The sequence below is a fragment of the Mobula hypostoma genome, chromosome 3 (genome assembly GCF_963921235.1).
Source record: "Mobula hypostoma chromosome 3, sMobHyp1.1, whole genome shotgun sequence".
NCBI classification, from domain to species: Eukaryota; Metazoa; Chordata; class Chondrichthyes; order Myliobatiformes; family Myliobatidae; genus Mobula; species Mobula hypostoma.
In genome coordinates, this window is record NC_086099.1 from 3,616,531 (window position 1) to 3,636,233 (window position 19,703).

At 44.5% G+C, this 19,703-nt stretch overlaps 1 protein-coding gene across 5 annotated transcripts in view; it reads right to left on the reverse strand.

Moving 5' to 3' along the window:
- Positions 1-19,703, reverse strand: part of pias2 (protein inhibitor of activated STAT, 2) — a 111,325-nt gene that overhangs the window by 29,561 nt on the left and 62,061 nt on the right. For all 5 annotated transcript variants that reach the window (XM_063042578.1, XM_063042575.1, XM_063042574.1 and 2 more), the window contains one exon: positions 6,552-6,691. In XM_063042578.1, the coding sequence (XP_062898648.1) occupies positions 6,552-6,691 (140 nt within the window). The remainder of the gene's footprint in view (positions 1-6,551; positions 6,692-19,703) is intronic.

Genomic DNA, 19,703 nt, shown 5'->3' on the forward strand with positions numbered 1-19,703 from the left:
AAATGACTTAACCAGTGGTAACCTTAGCAGCAAGAAGTGGTGGAATGTTGTGATCTTCCTCTCTGGAAGACCAGGCCACTCTGACATCCCTGTCATTGAGCACAATGGGTCTGTACATACAACAGCAAAGGATAAGGCCAATGTTTTCTGTCGGGCTTTTGCAGATAAATGTCGGCTCACAAATGCTAATGACCAGCCACCAGATGTCAAGCAGCTTCCTACCACCTTGCTGAACAAAATCATCTTCAAACCTGAAGACATCAGGAAAATTATGCAACAGCTTCAGCCTGATAAAGTATCTGGCCCTGACCAGATTCCAACTAGGGTCTTAAAGGAATGCAGTGCAGAACTTACAAGTCCTCTCTGCCATCTCTTCCAGCTACGCTTCTCGAGTGGTGTATTCCCAGAACAATGGAAAATAGCATCATTAACACCAGTACGTACACAAGAGGGATTTCAGAGCTGATCCTACAAATTACCACCCCATATCCTTACTCAGTGTCAACAGCAAGGTAATGGAAGCAGCAGTCCACAAACAAGTTCAGAACTACCTACTCCGTAACAACTTAATTTCAAGAAGGCAGTATGGATTTTAGACCTGATCACAGTACAGCCAGACCATCAAAGTTGTTACCTCTGGTCAGGCTTCTGATTCTTCAACCATCAATGCATCTGTACCACAGGGTTCAATACCCTGTTTTCCATCTTCATTGAGGACTTGGTTGATGCACTCAGTAACAAGCTATACCTGTACGCTGACGACTCCACACTATTTGCACCAATTAGAGCAGGAGAGACTAATACAGTGGTAGCAGGCCTGAATAGGGATCTTGACAGGATGAAAGCCTGGGCAGGCGACTGGAATGTCACCTTTGAGCCTACTAAGTGCAAGGCGATGGTGATGTCTAGGAAGAGGAATCCATCTAACCCCGATCTGAATTTTGGGAACTGCAAGCTAGATTTAAAGAAGGAGCTAGTAATCCTTGGTATTAATATTGACAGCAAGTTGGTGTGGGATAAACACCTTCCCACTATTTCAAACAAGGCTGGACAAAGGCCGACTTTGTCAGGTGTGTTCAAGGAGGATTCCTGACACAGCATGTGGACTGGCCAACGAGAGGAGAGGCCATACTGGATCTAGTTCTGGGTAATGAACCTGGTCAGGTGACAGACATCTTGGTGGGGGAGCATTTTGGTGAGAGTGACCACAACTCCCTTAGCTTCAGCATAGCTATGGAAAAGGATAAAAACAGACAAAATGGGAAAGTGCTTAACTGGGGAAAGGCTAACTATGAAGGGATGAGGCAGGAATTAGTGAGAGTAAATTGGAAACAGATGTTCAAGGGTAATAGCACAGAAGTAAAGAGGAGGAAGTTTAGAAACCACTTGTGCTGGGTTCAGGATAGGATTGTCCCACTGAGACAAGGAAAAAAATGGTAGGAAAAGGGAACTGTGGCTGACGAAACATGCGAGGCAACTCGTCAAGAGGAAGAAGGAAGCATATTTTAGATATAAGAAGCAGGAAAGGTTCATGAGAAATATAGGGTAGCCAGGAAGGAGCTTAAGAAGGGACTTAGGAGAGCTCGAAGGGGGCATGAGAAGGCCTTGGCATGTAGGATTAAGGAGAACCCCAAGGCGTTCTATGCATATGTGAAGAACAGAAGGATGACAAGAATGAAGGTGGGGCCACTAAAGGATAAAGAAGGCAACATGTGCCTGGAGGCGGAGGAGGTTTGGAGGTCCTAAATGAATACTTTGCTTCAGTATTCACAAGTGAAAAGGACCGTGATCAGGGTGAGGTCGAAATAAAACAGGTCTGTGTGCTGGACAATGTGTAGATTAAGGAAGAAGTGTTGGATCTTCTTAAAAACATCAAGATTGGTAAGCCCCCAGGGCTGAACGTGATATACCCCAGGCTGCTGTGGGAAGTGAGAGAAGAGATCGCTGGAGCAGTAGCTATGATCTTTGAATCCTCTTTGGCTGCAGGGGAGATGCCAGAGGATTGGAGAATGGCAAATGTAGTTCCCTTGTTTAAAAAAGGTAATAGGGAGAATCCTGGGAACTATAGACCGGTGAGTCTTATGTCGGTGGTCTGCAAACTATTGGAAAGGATTCTTAAGGATAGGATCTTAAGGGAGGGAAGAAGATGGCGGCACAACGCAGAGCACGCGGCCGTCCAAATGATATCGTATGTGTTAACTAGAGGGCTGTGCACAATCCGGATTTGATGGAGACAGCCGTGAGAAGCACGGAGGAACACCTGGAGTAACTTCTGAAATGCCCGCTTCGCTGCCGCTGCCACTGTGCGATCGAGAATCTCCGGAGGGGAAGGCCCCAAATCCTCGGCTTTGCCTATCGCCTGTTGCTGGGGCCAGGATCGAAGCGCTTGGCAGAGATGGTGCTCGGTGTTGGAGAGCTGGTCGGAGGCTCGGAGTTTTCGGATGGACTCGGAGTCGGACTGTGGTCGGATGCTTCCAGGATGCTGCATTGGCAAGTTTGCGGCCCTGGTGGTTCACTGTCTGCGTGAGATGATGGGACTTTCAAGAAACTTTGAGACTTTTACATGTCCATGGTCTGTTCTTATCAAATTACGGTATTGCTTTGCACTGTTGTAATTATATGTTATAATTATGTAGTTTGTCGTCAAGTTTTTAAGTCGGTTTGTTATGTGTCTCTCTGATATCATTCTGGAAAAACATTGTATCATTTCTTAATGCATGCATTACTAAATGACAATATTTAGTAATCGGCTCAGAACCAGTGCTTATATATAGACACTACTGAAACCATCAGCTCAGACTGGTGCTCAGCAAATTTAAATAGATTCTAAAACGTACAGAAAGAGAATTAGGCTACTCAGGCGATCAAAACCGCTCCACATTCCATCACGGCTGATTTATTATCCCTCTCAACACCATTCTCCTCCCTTCTCCCTGTAACCTTTGACCTCCTTACTAATGAAGAACTGATCAACCTCCGACTTAAGTACACACAATAACTTGTCTCAACAGACGTCTATGGCAATGAATTCTATCGATTCACCATCCTCTGCTAAAGAAATTTCTCTTTTTTTTCCCTTAAAGGGATGTTCCTCTTTTCTGAGGCTGTGTCCTCTGGTCCTAGACTCGCCCACTACAGGAAACATCCTCTTCACATCCACTCAATAGGTTTCAGTAGGTACATTTTGTGTCAGAGAAATGTATACTTTAAATACTTTATACTTTATTGTCGCCAAACAATTGGTACTAGAACGTACAATCATCACAGCGATATTTGATTCTGCGCTTCACGCTCTCTGGATTACAAATATTAAATAATAAAAATATTAAAAAGTTAAAATTAGTAAATATTAAAAATTTAAATTATAAATCATAATAGAAAATAGAAAAATGGGAAGTAAGGTAGTGCAAAAAAACCGAGAGGCAGGTCCGGATATTTGGAGGGTACGGCTCAGATCCGGGTCAGGATCCGTTCAGCAGTCTTATCACAGTTGGAAAGAAGCTGTTCCCAAATCTGGCCGTATGAGTCTTCAAGTTCCTGAACCTTCTCCCGGAGAGAAGAGGGACAAAAAGTGTGTTGGCTGGGTGGATCATGTCCTTGATTATCCTGGCAGCACTGCTCCGACAGCGTGCGGTGTAAAGTGAATCCATGGACGGAAGATTGGTTTGTGTGATGTGCTGGGCTGCGTTTACGATCCTCTGCAGCTTCTTTCGGTCTTGGACAGGACAACTTCCATATCAGGTTGTGATGCACCCTAGAAGAATGCTTTCTACGGTGCATCTATAAAAATTAGTGAGGGTTTTAGGGGACAGGCCAAATTTCTTTAGTTTTCTCAGGAAGTAAAGGTGCTGGTGGGCCTTTATACAATATACATACTGAAATTCTTTTTCTTTGCAAACATCCACGAAAACAGAGGAGTGCCGCAAAGAACCCTAAGCCTTTCTATATTTGATTTGTTTCAGTGAGTTTCCCCCCCTCAGACTGGTGAACTCCAGCAAACACAAACCGACAGCCATCAAACGCTCCTCATACATTAACCCTTATATTCCCAGGTTCATTCTCATGAACACGAGAAAATCTGCAGTTGCTAGAAATCCAAAGCTATACACACAAAATGATGGAGAACCCAGCAGGCCAGGCAGTATGGGATAGGGAAATATACTATTAGGCAGGAACTTGGGAGCAGATGTTCTCAGGGAAATGCATGGCAGAAATGTGGCAAATGTTCAGGGAACATTTGCATGGATTTCTGCATAGGTATGTTGCATTGAGGCAGGGAAAGGATGGTAGGGTTAAAGAACCATGGTGTACAAAGGATGCAGAAAATCTAGTTAAGAAGAAAAGAAAAGCTTACGAAAAGTTCAAGAAACTAGGTACTGTTAGAGGTCTAGAAAATTACAAGGTTGCCAGGAAGGAGCTTAAGAATGGAATTAGGAGAGCCAAAAGGGACCATGAGAAGGCCTTGGCGAGCAGGATTAACAAAAACCCCAGGGAATTCTATATACAAGTGGGGCAAGAAGATGAGCCATGCGAAAATAGAAAATAGAAAATAGGTGCGATAGTGGAAACGTGCATGAAGTCGGAGGACGTAACAGAGGTATTTAATGAATACTTTGCTTCAATATTCACTGGGGGAAAAGACCTTGGCAATTGTGGGGATGACTTACAGTGGACTGAAACGCTTGAACATTTAGACATCAAGAAAGAGGATGTGCTGGAACTTTTGAAAAGTATCAAGTTAGATAAGTCACTGAGACCAGATGAGATATACCACCAGGCTACTGTGGGAAGCGAGGGAGGACACTGCTGAACCTTTTGCAATGATCCATGTATCATCAAACAGGATGGGAGAAGTATTGGAGGATTGGAGTGTTGCAAATGTTGTTCCCTTGTTCAAGAAAGGGTGTGGAGATAACCCAGGAAATTATAGACCAGTGAGTCTGACTTCAGTTGTGGGCAAGTTGTTGGAGAAGATCCTGACAGGCAGGAATTATGAGCATTTGAAGAGACATAATCTGATTAGGAATAGTCAGCAAGGCTTTGTCAAGGGCAGGTCGTGCCTTACGAGCCTGAGTGAATTCTTTTGAGGATCTTACAAAATACATTGAAGGTTGAGTAGTGTATATGGATTTCAGTAAGGCATTTGATAAGGTTCCCCATGCAAGACTCTTTCAGAAAGTAAGGAGACATGGGATCCAAGGAGACCTTGCTTTGTGGATCCAGAATTGGCTTGCCCACAGAAGGCAAAAGTGGCTGTAGATGATTCGTATTCTACTTGGAGGTCAATGACCAGTGGTGTTCCGCAGGGATCTGTTCTGGGACCCCCCTCTTTGCGATTTTTATGAATCACCTGGATGAAGAAGTAGAAGCGTGGATTAATAAGTTTGCTGATGACACAAAGGCTGAGGGTGTTGTAGATAGTCTGGATGGTTGTGAGAGGTTACAGCAGGACAGCGATAGGATGCAGAACTGGGCTGAGAAGTGGCAGATGGATTTCAACCCAGATAAGTGTGAAGTGGTTCATTTTGGCAGGTCAAATTTGAAGACAGAATATAATATTAATGGTAATACTGTTGGCAGTGTGGAGGATCTGAGAGATTTTGGGGTCCGTGTTCATAGGACACTCAAAGCTGCTGCGCAGGTTGACAGTGTTGTTAAGAAGGTTATGGTGTGCTGGCATTCATCAACTGCAGGATTGAGTTCAAGAGCCGTGAGGTAATGTTACAGCTATACAAGAAACTGGTCAGACCCCATTTGGAATACTGTGTTCAGTTCTGGTCACCTCACTACAGGAGGGATGTGGAAACCATAGAAAGGGTGCAGAGGAGATTTACAAGGATGTTGCCTGGATTGGGGAGCATGCCTTATGAGAATACATTGAGTGAACTTGGCCTTTTCTCCTCGGAGCGACAGAGGATGAGAGGTGACCTGATGGAGCTGTGTAAAATGATGAGGGACTTTGATCGTTTGGCTAGCCAGAGGCTTTTACCCAGGGCTGAAATGGCTAACACAAGGGGGCATAGTTTTAAGGTGCTTGAAAATATGTACTGAGGAGATTTCAGGGGTAAGTTTTTCCACACAGAGAGTGGTGGGTACGTGGAATGCACCGCTGACAGTGGTGATGGAAGCGGATACAATAGGATCTTTTAAGAGCCTCTTAGATAGGTACATGGAGCTTAGAAAAATAGAGGGCTATGCACAAGGGAAATTCTAGGCAGTTTCTAGAATAGGTTTCATGGTCGGCACAACATTGTGGCGCAAGGGGCCTGTAATGTGCTGTAGATTTCCATGTTCTATGTTCGACATGTTCTATCTTGGTGCTGCCTGGTCTGCTGAGTTCCTCCAGCATTTTGTGTGTGTTGCTTATTCTCATGAACTTCTGGATTTTCTGCAATGCCCGCAGATTCTTTCCTAGTTAAAGGGCCATATACACAAATACTCATGAACCGTCTGATTAAAAAACCTTACATCTTTTCATCTACCAAATTACAGAAAAATGGCATTTTTTTTAAACAAGGAAGGCATCCTTAAGTCCAAGAATTTATACCTACATGCAAGTTCAACTTTTGTACATTGTGAATTGGTTAGTTTCAAAGATTCCTTCTTGGGCCTCATTGGATACCAAGAGCCATCTTCTTGAAACTTAATCTCATCTACATCAGTACAAGAATTCAGGATTTCCATAAACAATCTGAAAGAAAATACAAAGTTATCTTAATGTCAAAAGTCAAAAGTAATACAAGTATTATCAACCAAAACTCAGATATAAACTTGTCTTATAGAACCTGTAGCTAGCTGCATCATCGTCTGGTATGGAAGGTCAAGTACACAGGATTAGAGAAAGCTGCAGAAAGTTGTAAACTCAGCCAGCTCCATCACTGGCACTCGCCTCTCCAGTACTGAGGACACTTCAAAAGATGATGCCATGAACAATACCTCATTATTTTCTTTTTGATCTACTTATTTAATTTAAATATTAAACAATATATTTTTAATTGTAATTTATAGGTTTTATTACCTATTGCATTGTAATGCTGCCGGAAAACAATAAATTTCATGACATATGCCAGTGATATTAAACCTGATGTGGATTTTGGCTACTTGATGTGATGAGCCCTTAAGCCTGGAAGTATAAGGAGTAAATGTAAACACAGTTGTTCTCTTCGGTCTCTGACTCTGTTTACTGGGACCAGCAGCATCCTGCATTGAGGAGTTGCGTATGGCACAGCTAAATCAAATAGGGAACTTCAACAGCAAGAAAATACCCAAAGCTTCAAGCTCACATCAAATGACACAACTAAAACCTCGGCAAAACCATCAATATATTGTTACAACACATTATATCGGAGAATACCTCTTCTCCTCACCGGCCAAATTTTTCTATTCCCCCCTGTTCTCTTACCACTTCTCCTCACTGGCCTGTCACCATCCCTGTTCCTCTCCTCCTTCCCTTCCTCTCCTATCAGATTCCTTTTCCAGTCCTTTCCTTTTTCCACCTATAACCTTCCAGCTTCTTACTTCATCCGCCCTCCCTCACCCACCTGGCTTCACCTGTCACCTTCCAGCTTGTCCTCCTTCCACCTTTCTTTCCAGTCCTGATGAAGGGTCTAGGGCCAAAATATCAAATGTTTATTCATTTCCAGAGATGCTGCCTGACTTGTTGAGTTCCTCCAACATCTTGTGTGTATTCAATAGGAGAATGATTAACCAAACTATGGAAGGCTAATTAACAGGGTGAACATGGTCACAAATGTAAATTAGTATTTTTAAAAAGGCAGGGATGGGAAATAATATAGCAGTGGCTTTGCTAAGTCCTACTTCAGGAAAATTTGTTCTCTGAGATGATCTTGTCCCATTCTCATACTAATTATTAATAGTAGTTAATCATTCATATCATTCTGCGCAAACCTCCTAATATTATCAAGTTCCCAAGTTCGAAAACTAATCTAAGTAAGGAATATACCAGAGAGCACACAAGCAATACAATCAAGATGACTGAAATTTCTGCCATTATGGTGAATGGCGGGAGGAGAAGATGGCGGCGCGATGCAGCTCGCAGAGGCCACTCCGGTGGTGATGTCTTACCTGTCAAATAGGGTGCTATGCACAATCCTGATTTGATGGAGACAGACGTGAGAGCACGGAGGAACATCAGGTGGAACTTCTGAAATGCCTGCTTCACTGCTGCTGCTACTGTGTGGTCCAGAATCTCCGGAGGAGAAGGCCCCGAGTCCTCGGCTTTGCTTGTTGCTTGGCGGCCGGGGCGGGGTTGAAGCGCTCGGCAGAGGACGGTGTTCGGTGTTAGAGGGCTGGTCGGAGGCTCGAAGTTTTCGGACAGACTCAGAGTCCGCTGTGGTCGAGTGCTTCCAATGGTGCTGCATCGGCAAGTTTGCGGCGCTTGGAGGTTCATGGCAGGGAGAGTTTCTCCCTTCTACCATCTGTGTGAGATGATGAGGCTAACGGAACTTTGAGACTTTTTTTTTTACCGTGCCCATGGTCTGCTCTTTATCAAGTTACTATATTGCTTTGCACTGTTGTAACAATATGTTATAATTATGTGGTTTTGTCAGTTTTAGTCTTGGTTTGTCTTGTGTTTCTTGTGATATCATTCTGGATGAATATTGTATCATTTTTTAATGCATGCATTTCTAAATGACAATAAACGAGGACTGAGTGTCCTCATAATCTAATCTAATCTAATTTTCTGAAAGAGAGACATAGAGGACAAGAGATCTATTTCGTCACGACATGGGGCCTTCAGTAGCGTGGCGGTTAGCATGATGCTATTACACCTCAGGGTAGAGTTCAATTCCAGTGTCGTCTGTAAGGAGTTTGTACACATGGGTTTTCTCCAGGTGCTCTGCTTTTCTCCCACAGTCCAAAGACATACTGGTTACTAAGTAAATTAGTCATTGTAAATTGTCCTATGATTAAGCCAGGGTTAAATGTGTGGATTGCTGGGTGGAGTGGCTTAATGGGCTGGAATGGCATGTTCCATGCCATCATAAACAAAAAGAAGCAAGCTAATTGGTCATCTGATTTAATGCTAGATCTGAGGAAGCCCATTCCCTCACATAAAACCATAAGACATAGGAGCAGAATGAGGCCATTTGGCCCATCGAGTCTGCTCCACTGATCCTTTCTTTCCCCCTGCTCAGCCCCACTCCTATCTGAGTACATTTTCTTCACAGACACCCATTAAGACCATCCTACTTCCCCACTGCACGAGGAGTAATTTGCAGCAGCTAATCCACGCAGCCAGCAGGATGTGGAAAGGAAACCCATGCAGTCATAGAGACAACAAAAACCCCATACAGCACCAGAGATCAGAACCAAACCCAGGCCCTAGCCACAGCACCACCAGAGGACAATTGGACATGAGCTGCCAGTAAATTATGAACAGCTTACAGAACAGTCATGGATGGATCTGAATGTTTCTGATGCTGGGATGCTGGGAGATAAAGACTGTCAAGATGCAGCTGACACATAGTTTCAATCCCGGAAAGGGTCTACCAGCTTTTAAAGAAAGGACTGATGGATCAGGACAGAGTGAAGGTTAAGAGCAAGATTCTTTGAGGAGAATACAATTGATTTTATCAGTTTCTCAATAGGAGTAAAAACAGGTAATAAAATGAAAGCAACACAAAATGCTGGAGGAACTCAGTAGGCCAGGCAGCATCTATGGAAAAGAACTGATCTTTTGGGCCGAGATCCTTCATCAGGAAATGAAATATATTCCTTTAGATGTATAGATCACTGGGTTGTAATGACTTGGTACACTGAAGGATAACAGTCTCAGTATACTGATTGAGTTTCTGAGTGGCAAGAATTCCCCTGATGATTATTCCCGCCCCCCCATACAGTACCGTACAGTTAATGCAGATAAGTGCGAGGTGTTGCACTTTGGCAGGACAGGCCTGGGTAGGGCTTACATAATGAGTGGCAAGACACTAAAGAGTGTGGTAGGGCAGAGGGATCTGGTAATACAGATCCATAATTCCTTAAAAGTGGTGTCATGGGTAGATAGAGTAGCAAAGAAAGCTTTTGGCACGTTGGTCTTCATAAATCAAAAAACTAGGTACATGAGTTGGGATGTTATGTTGAAACTGAATAAGATGTTGGTGAGCACCAGGAAATCTGCAGATGCTGGAAATTCAAGCAACACACACAAAAAATGCTGGTGAACGCAGCAGGCCAGGCAGCATCTATAGGAAGAGGTACAGTTGACGTTTTGAGCCGAGACCCTTCATCAGGACTAACTGAAAGAAGAGATAGTAAGAGATTTGAAAGTAGAAGGGGGACGGGGAGATCCGAAATGACAGGAGAAGACAGAAGGGGGAGGGATGGAGCTAAGAGCTGGAAAGTTGATTGGCCAAAGGGATACAAGGCTGGAGAAGGGAGAGGATCATGGGATAGCAAGCCTAGAGAGAAAGAAAGGGGGAGGAGAGCCCAGAGGATGGAGAGCAAGTAAGGAGTTATAGTGAGAGGGACAGAGGGAGGAAAAAAAGGGGAAAAAATAATAAATAGATAAGGGATGGGGTACGAAGGGAAGGAGGGGCATTAACTGAAGTTAGAGAAGTCAATGTTCATGCCATCAGGTTGGAGGCTACCCAGATGGAATATAGGGTGTTGTTCCTCCAACCTGAGTGTGGCTTCATCTTGACAGTAGAGGAGGCCATGGATAGACATATCAGAATGGGAATGGGACGTGGAATTAAAATATGTGGCCACTGGGAGATCCTGCTTTCTCTGGCGGACAGAGCGTAGGTGTTCAGCGAAACGGTCTCCCAGTCTGCGTCGGGTCTCGCCAATATATAGAAGGCCGCACTGGGAGCAGCGGAAGCAGTATATCACCCCAGCCGACTCACAGGTGAAGTGTCGCCTCACCTGGAAGGACTGTCTGGGGCCCTGAATGATGGTAAGGGAGGAAGTGTAAGGGCATGTGTAGCACTTGTTTCGCTTACAAGGATAAGTGCCAGGAGGGAGATCAGTGGGGAGGGATGGGGGGGACGAACGGACAAGGGAGTCGCGTAGGGAGCGATCCCTGTGGAAAGCGGGGGCGGGGGGGGAGAGAAAGATGTGCTTAGTGGTGGGATCCCGTTGGAGGTGGCGCGGAAGTTACGGAGAATTATATGTTGGACCCAGAGGCTGGTGGGGTGGTAGGTGAGGACAAGGGGAACCCTATTCCTAGTGGGGTGGCGGGAGGAAGGGGTGAGAGCAGATGTGTGTGAAATGGGAGAAATGCGTTTGAGGGCAGAGTTGATGGTGGGAGGGAAGCCCCTTTCTTTAAAAAAAGGAAGACATCTCCTTCAACACACATCAAAGTTGCTGGTGAACGCAGCAGGCCAGGCAGCATCTCTAGGAAGAGGTACAGTCGACGTTTCAGGCCGAGACCCTTCGTCTACTCCTGACGAAGACTAACTAATTTCCAGCATCTGCAGAATTCCTGTTGTTTGCGTTTTTAAAAAAGACATCTCCTTCATCCTGGAATGAAAAGTCTCCTCCTGAGAGCAGATGCAGCGGAGACGGAAGAATTCTGAGAAGGGAATGGCATTTTTGCAAGAGACAGGGTGGGAAGAGGAATAGTCCAGGTAGCTGTGAGAGTCCATAGGCTTATAGCAGACATCAGTAGATAAGCTGTCTCCAGAGATAGAGACAGAAAGATCAAGAAAGGGGAGGGAGCTGTCGGAAATGGACCAGGTAAACTTGAGGGCAGGGTGAAAGTTGGAGGCAAAGTTAATGAAGTCAATGAGCTCAGCATACGTGCAAGAAGCAGCGCCAATGCAGTCGTTGATGTAGTGAAGGAAAAGTGGGGGACAGATACCAGTATAGGCTTGGAACATGGATTGTTCCACAAAGCCAACAAAAAGGCAGGCAGAGCTGGGACACATACGGGTGCCCATGGCTACACCTTTAGTTTGGAGGAAGTGGGAGGAGCCAAAGGAGACATTATTAATAGTAAGGACTAATTCCGCTGGACGGAGGAGAGTGGTGGTAGAGAGGAACTGGTTAGGTCTACTGTCAAGATGAAGCCACACTCAGGTTGGAGGAACAATACCTTATATTCCATCTGGGTAGCCTCCAACTAGATGGCATGAACAGTGACTTCTCTAACTTCCGTTAATTCCCCTCCTCCCCATCGTACCGCATCCCTTATTTATTTATTTATCCCCCCCCCCCCACCCCGTCCCTCTCACTATAACTCCTTGCCTGCTCTCCATCCTCTGGGCTCCCCTCCTCCTTTCTTTCTCCCTTGGCTTCCCATCCCATGATCCTCTCCCTTCTCTAGCCTTGTATCCCTTTTGCCAATCAACTTTCCAGCTCTTGGCTCCATCCCTCCCCCTCCTGTCTTCTCCTATCATTTTGGATCTCCCCCTCCCTCTCCCACTTTCAAATCTCTTACTATATCTTCTTTCAGTTAGTCCTGACGAAGGGTCTCTGCCCTAAACGTCGACTGTACCCCTTCCTATAGATGCTGCCTGACCTGCTGCGTTCACCAGCATTTTTTGCGAAGATGTTGGTGAGGCATAATTTAGAGTATTGTGTGCAGTTCTGGTCACTTACCTACAGAAAAGATGTCAATAAAATTGAAAGAGTGCAGATAAAATCTACAAGGATGTTACCAGGACATCAGGACCTGAGTTTATAGGGAAAGGTTGAACAAGTTAGGATTTTATTCCCTAGAGTATCAGAGAATAAAAGGAGACTTGACCATAGACAATAAGACATAGGAGCAGAATTAAGCAATTTGGCCAATGAGCCTGCTATGCCACTCAATCATGGATGATTCTTTTTTCCGCTCCATAGCCCCACTCCCAGGCCTTCTCCCCATAACCTTTGATGCCACGTAAATCCAATCAAGAACCTATCAATCTCTACCTTAAATACACCCAACAATGCGTCCTCCACTGCTGCCTATGGTAACAAATTCCAGAAATTCACCACCCTCTGGCTGAAGAAACCTCTCTGCATCTATTTTAAATAGATGTCCCTCTATACTGAGGCTGTGCTTGTTTGTCCAAGACTCAGCCACATCTACTGTCTAGGCCTTTCAACATTTGAAAGGTTTCAATGAGATTCCCCAACTCAGCCATCTAAATTCCAGCGAGTAGAGACCCGGAGCTATCAAACGTTCCTTTCATTCCCAGAATCATCCTTGCGAACCTCCTCTGAACCCTCTATAATGGCAGGACATCTTTTCACAGATGAGGAGCCCAAAGTGATCACAATACTCAAGATAAGGCCTCACCAGTGCCTTATAATGCCCCAGTATCACACCCCTCCTCTTGTATTCTAGCTCTCTTGAAATTAATGCTAACATTGCATTTGCCTTCCTCACCACCAACTCAACATGCAAGTTAACCTTCAGGGTATTCTGCACAAGATCTCACAAGGCACTATGCACCTCAGATTTTTGGATTTTGTCCCCATTTAGAAAATAGTCTGCACTTTTATTTCTACGACCAAAGTGCATAATCATGCATTTTCCAACATTGTATTTCATTTGCCACTTTCTTGCCCATTCTCCTGATCTGTCGAAGTCCTTCTGCAGCCTTCCTGTTTCCTCAACACTACCTGCCCCTCCACCAATCTCGTGTCATCTGCAAACTTGGTAACAAAGCCATCTACTCCATCACCTAAATCATTGATATACAGCATAAAAAGAAGCGGTCCCAACACCAACCACTGCAGAACACCACTAGTCACTGGTCACTAGAAAAGGATCCTTTTATTCCCACTCGCTGCCTCAAACAATCAGCCAATGTTCTAACCATGCTAGTAAATTTCTTGTAATACCATGGGCCTATAACTTGATAAGCAGGCTCATGTGTGACACTTTGTCAAAGGCTTTCCGAAAATCCAAATAAACAACATTCACTGCATCCCCTTCATCTATCCTACTTGTAATCTCCTCAAAGAAGTCCAACAGGTTCGCCTGGCAGGATTTTACCTGAAGGAAACCATTCTGACTTTGTACTATCTTGTCCTGCGTCTCCAAGTACTCCACACAGGGAGACGGGGCACCTCGAGGCAACTCGTGTGGCAGAACTCTCAAGGGATACGATTAAATATTCTCATTTCAGCCTGATACAGCTAAAAAGCACAACTGCTTCCAAGGTCAGTACAGTCAACAAAGATGTCTTAATGCGTTTAAATGAACTATCGCTGCTTAAAGCTGATGGAAACAATGCCGAATGTGGACGGACTCCTCAACAGATTCCATGTAGGAAATGTGGTTGCAGGTCAGGCATACAAGTGTGTTTAAGGAAACGGGGTTTTAAACTCCCAATACCGACTATCTTGCTGGCAAACGTGCAGTCTCTGGTGAATAAAATCGATGATCTCAGCGCTGAATCAGTGGGACATTAGGATCACATGTGTCCTTTCGTTCAGGGAATCCTGGTTAATCCCTTCTATACCGGATGCAGCAATGCAGATTGACGGGTTTACTATACACCATCAGGATTCATCTGTAAGAGTCTCTCAAAAGCAGAGACGGAGGAATATGCCTCATGATCAACTCTTCTTGGTGCACAAATATATTGGTGCTGTCCCAATTCTGCTAACCAGACCTAGCAAGTTTAGTAGTTAAGTGCCATCCATTTTACCTACCACAAGAGATTTCTGGGATCATTCCACCTCAGGCCAATGTCAAGCAGGCTTTAGATGATCTGAGCAATAGGATCAACATACACGAAACAGCACACCCTAACGCCTTCACCACTGTTTTGGGGGATTTTAACCAGGCCAGTCCATAAAAAATCACTAAGCAATTACCATCAACAGATCACTTGCATTACCAGTGGAAACGACTCACTGGACCACTGTGACACCACCATCAAGAATGCCTACCGTGCTATTCCACACCCTCACTTCGGGAAATTTGATCACCTGGCTATACTTCTACTCCCTGAGTATAGGCAGAGACTGAAGACTACAGCACCAGTAGTGAGGACCAAGAAGGTATGGACAAGGGAAGCACAGGAGCACCTACAGGACTGCTTTGAGTCAGCGGACTGAACTGTATTCAGGGATTCGTCTTCAAATCTGGATGATTATGCTGTAGTTGTTACCAACTTCATTAAAACCTCGGTGGTTGAGTGTGTGCCGACAAAGACTTACTGTACATTCCCAAACCAAAAGCCGTGGATGAACTAGGAGGTATGTCGTCTGCTGAAGGCAAGATCTGTGGCATTCAAATCTGGCAACTCAGAGCTGCAGCTGAAAACCAGGTATGATTTGCGGAGGGCTATTTCAAGGGTGAAGAGACCATCTCGAATGAGGTTGGAGGTGACATCAGATGTACAACAACTCGGGCAGGGTTTGCAACACATTACTTCCTACAAATCAAAACCAAATACCATGAATGGCAGCGATGCTTCACCAGCAGATGAACTCAACGCCTTCTATGCCCACTTTGAAAGGGAGAACATAACTACAGATGTGAAGATCCCTGCTGCACTTGGTGACCCTTTGATCTCTGTCTCAGAGGACGATGTTAGACTGTCTTTAAAGAGGGTGAACCCTTGAAAGGTGGAAGGTCCCGATAGAGTATCTAATGTGGCTCCGAAAACCTGTGCCAACCAACTGGTGGGAGTATTCGAGGATATTTTCAACCTCTCACTGCTACGGGCAGAAGATCCCACTTGCTTCAAAAAGGCAACAATTATACTAGTGCCTAAGCAGAATAGTGTGGGCTGCCTTAATGATTATCGCTCGGTAGTACTCACATCTACAGTGATGAAATGTTTTGAGAGGTTCGGCGTGACTAGACTGAACTCCTGCCTCAGCAACGACCTGGACCCATTCCAATTTGCCTATCGCCACAATAGGTCAACAGCAGATGCAATCTCAATGGCTCCTAACACAGCCTGAGACCACCTGGGCAATACAAACACCTCTGTCAGGATGCTGTTCATCAACTATAGCTCAGCATTTAACACCATAATTCCCACAATCCTGATTGCGGTTACAGAACCTGGGCCTCTATACCTCCGTCTGCAATTGAATCCTCGACTTCCTAACCGGAAGACCACAATCTGTGCGGATTGGTGATAACATATCCTCCTCGCTGATGATCAACACTGGCGCACCTCGGGGGTGTGAGCTTAGCCCATTGCTCTACCCTCTCTAAACCCATGACTGTATGGCTAGGCATAACTCAAATACCATCTATAAATTTGCTGATGATACAACCAGTGTTGGTAGAATCTCAGATGGAGACGAGAGAGCGTACAGGAGCAAGATATGTCAACTAGTAGAGTGGCGCTGCAGCAACAACCTTGCACTCAAAGTCAGTAAGACAAAAGAGCTGTTTGTGGACTTCAGGAAGGGCAAGATGAAGGAACACTTACCAATCCTCATAGAGGGGTCAGAAGTGGAGAGATGAGCAGTTTCAAGTTCCTGGGTGTCAAGATCTCTGAGGACCTAACCCGGTTGCAACGTATTGATGCAGTTATAAAGAAGGCTTGACAGCCACTATACTTCATTAGGAGTTTGAAGAGATTTGGCATGTCAACAAATACACTCAAAAATTTCTATAGATGTACCGTGGAGAGCATTCTGACAGGCTGCATCACTGTCTGGTATGGGGGGGCTACTGCACAGGACTGAAAGAAGCTGCAGAGGGTTGTAAATTTAGTCAGCTCCATCTTGGGGAGTAGCCTACAATGTACTTAGGACATCTTCAAGGAACGGTGTCTTAAAAAGACAGCATCGATTATTAAAGACCTCCAGCACTCAGGGCATGCCCTTTTCTCATTGTTACCGTCAGGTAGGAGGTATAGAAGCCTGAAGGCACACACTCAGTGATTCAGGAACAGCTTCTTCCCCTCTGCCATCTGATTCCTAAATGGACATTGAACCCATGAACACTACCTCACTTTTAAAAAATATATATTATTTCTGCTTTTTGCACGATTTTTAATCTATCTAATATACGTATACTGTAATGGATTTACTTATTTATTTTTTTCTTCTATATTATGTATTGCATTGAATTGCTGCTGCTAAGTTAACAAATTTCACGACACATGCTGGTGATAACAAACCTGATTCTGACTCCAACATCTCTCAACCACTAAGGTCAGGCTAACTGGTCTATAATTTCCTTTCTTCTGCCTCCCTCCTCTCTTAAATGACATTTGCAATTTTCCAGTCCTCTGGCACCATGCCAGAGTCCAATGACTCGTGAAAGATCATTACTAATGCCTCTACAATCTCTACTGCTATTTCTTTCAGAACCCTTGTATGCAGTTACACAGGTGACTTATGTAGTTTTAGGTCTTTCAGCTTTCTGAACACCTTCTCCCTTGTAATAGTAACTGCACTCACTTCTCTTCCCTCACATCCTTCAACATATGACACAGTGAAGACATGCAAGATACTCATTTAGTTAATCAGCCATCTCCTTGTCCCCAGTCACGAGGAATTGTCCCCAGTTATTATTTCTCCAGCCTCATTTTCTTGCAGTCCTATATCCACTCTCATCTCTTTTTTTACATATTTGAAAAAGCTTTTACTTTCCACTTTGATATTGCTTTCATATTTAATCTTTTCTCTCCTAATGATTCTTTTAGTTGCTCTCTGTAGGTTTTTAAAAGCTTCCCAAACCTCTATCTTCCTGCTATTTTTTCTTTGTTGAATGCCCTCTCTTTTGCTTTTACATTAGCTTTGACTTCCCTTGTCGGCTACAGTTGTACTATTTTCCTATTTGAGTACTTCTTTGTTTTTGGAATACATCTATCCTGCACCTTCCTCATTTCCTCCAGAAACTCACACCATTGCTGCTCTGCTGTTACCCTACCAACAGCTCCTTCCAGCTTACTTTGGCCAACTCCTCTCTCAGACACTACACTACTAGAACTAGGGAACATAACCTCAAGATTCAGGGAAGTAGATTTAGGATGGAGATGAGGAGGGCTTTTCCCAGAGAGTGGCGAATCTGTGGAATTCTCTGCCCAATGAACCGGTGGAGGCTTCATTCCCTCCCCCCACCTTCTTTATAGGGCCTCTGCCCCTTCCCTCTTCAGTCCTGACGAAGGGTTCTGGTCCGAAACGTGGACTGATCATTTCCACGGATGTTGCCCGACCTGCTGAGTTCCTCCAGCGTGTTGTGAGTGAAGCAGTGGAGGCTACCTCAGTAAATATATTTAAGACAAGGTTTGATAGATTTTTAAAAATTTATTCATTTACAGGATGCGGGTGTCGCCAGCTAAGCCAGTTGCCCATCCCAGGTTGCCCTTGAGAAGGTGGTGATGAGCTGCCTTCTTGAACTGCTGCAGTCCAAGGTACACCCACAGTGCTGTTACGGAGGGAATTCCATGATTTTGACCCAGCGACAATGAAGGAACAACGATATGCATAGTAGGGGAATTAAGGGTAATTGGGAAAAAGGTAACTAGGTGGAGATGCGTATGGCCAGATCATATTGAATGGCAGAGCAGGCTCGATGGGCCAGATGGCCTACTCCTGTTCCCATTTCCTATGTCCTTATGAAATTCTGTTATGACAGACTTTGCTTTCTCCCCATCAGGCTTTAAGTTAACTCAATCATATTGTGATCACTGCTTCCTAAGAGTTCCTTTACCTTAAGCTCCTTAAATTGCGTCTAGTTCATTACATGACACCCAATCCAGTAAAGCTGATACCCTTGTAGGCTCAATCACAAACTGCTCTCAAAGCCATCTCTTATGCATTCAACAAACTCACTCTCTTGAGATCCATTACTAACTTGATTTTCCCAATCGACCTGCATGTTAAAATATCCGATGACTATCATAAAATTGCCCTTCTGACACGCCCTTTCTATATCTCATTGCAATCTGTGGTCCACATCCCAGCTACTGTTGGGAGGCCTGTATAAAACTGCCATCAGGGTCCTCTTACCGTTGCAGTTTCTTAACTCAACCCACAAGGCTTCAACATCTTCCGATCCTATGTCACGTCTTTCTACTGATCTGATGCCATGTTTTTACCAGCAGAGCCAAGCCACCTCCTCTGCCTACCCCCTACCCCTACAATACAATGTGTAATCTTGGATATTCCGCTTCCAACTACAACCATCCCTCAGCTGTGGTTCAGTGATGGCCACAACATCATACCTGACAATCTGTAATAGTGCAACAAGATCATCCACGTTATTTCCTATACTCCACGCATAGACATTTGATAGAGATGTATACATAGAATATAAGGGGCATACATAGGGTAAATGCAGACTTTTTGCACTGAAGTTGGGGGGGATGACAACTACAGGTCATGGGTTAAAGGTAAAAGGTGAAATGTTTAAGGGGAACATGTGGCGAGTATCTTCACTCAGAGGGTGGTGAGAGTATGGAACAAGCTGCCACCACAAATGGTGGATGCAGGTTTGCATTCAACATTTAACAAAAATTTGGATAGCTACATAGATGGGAGGGGTATGGAGGGCTATGGTGCAGGGTGATGAGACTAGACAGATAAATAGTTCTGTAAAGACTAGAGGGGCCAAAAGGCCTGTTTCTGTGCTGTAGTGTTCTATGACTCTATAATCACAAGAGATTCTGCAGAGGCTAAAAATCTTAAGCATACACACCAAATGCTGAAGGTACTCAAAGTCAGGCAGCATCTATGGAGGGGAATAAACAATTGATATTTCAGGCCGCCCTGATGAAGATTCTCAGCCAAAATACCGACTGTTTATTCACCTCCCTGGAGGAGAA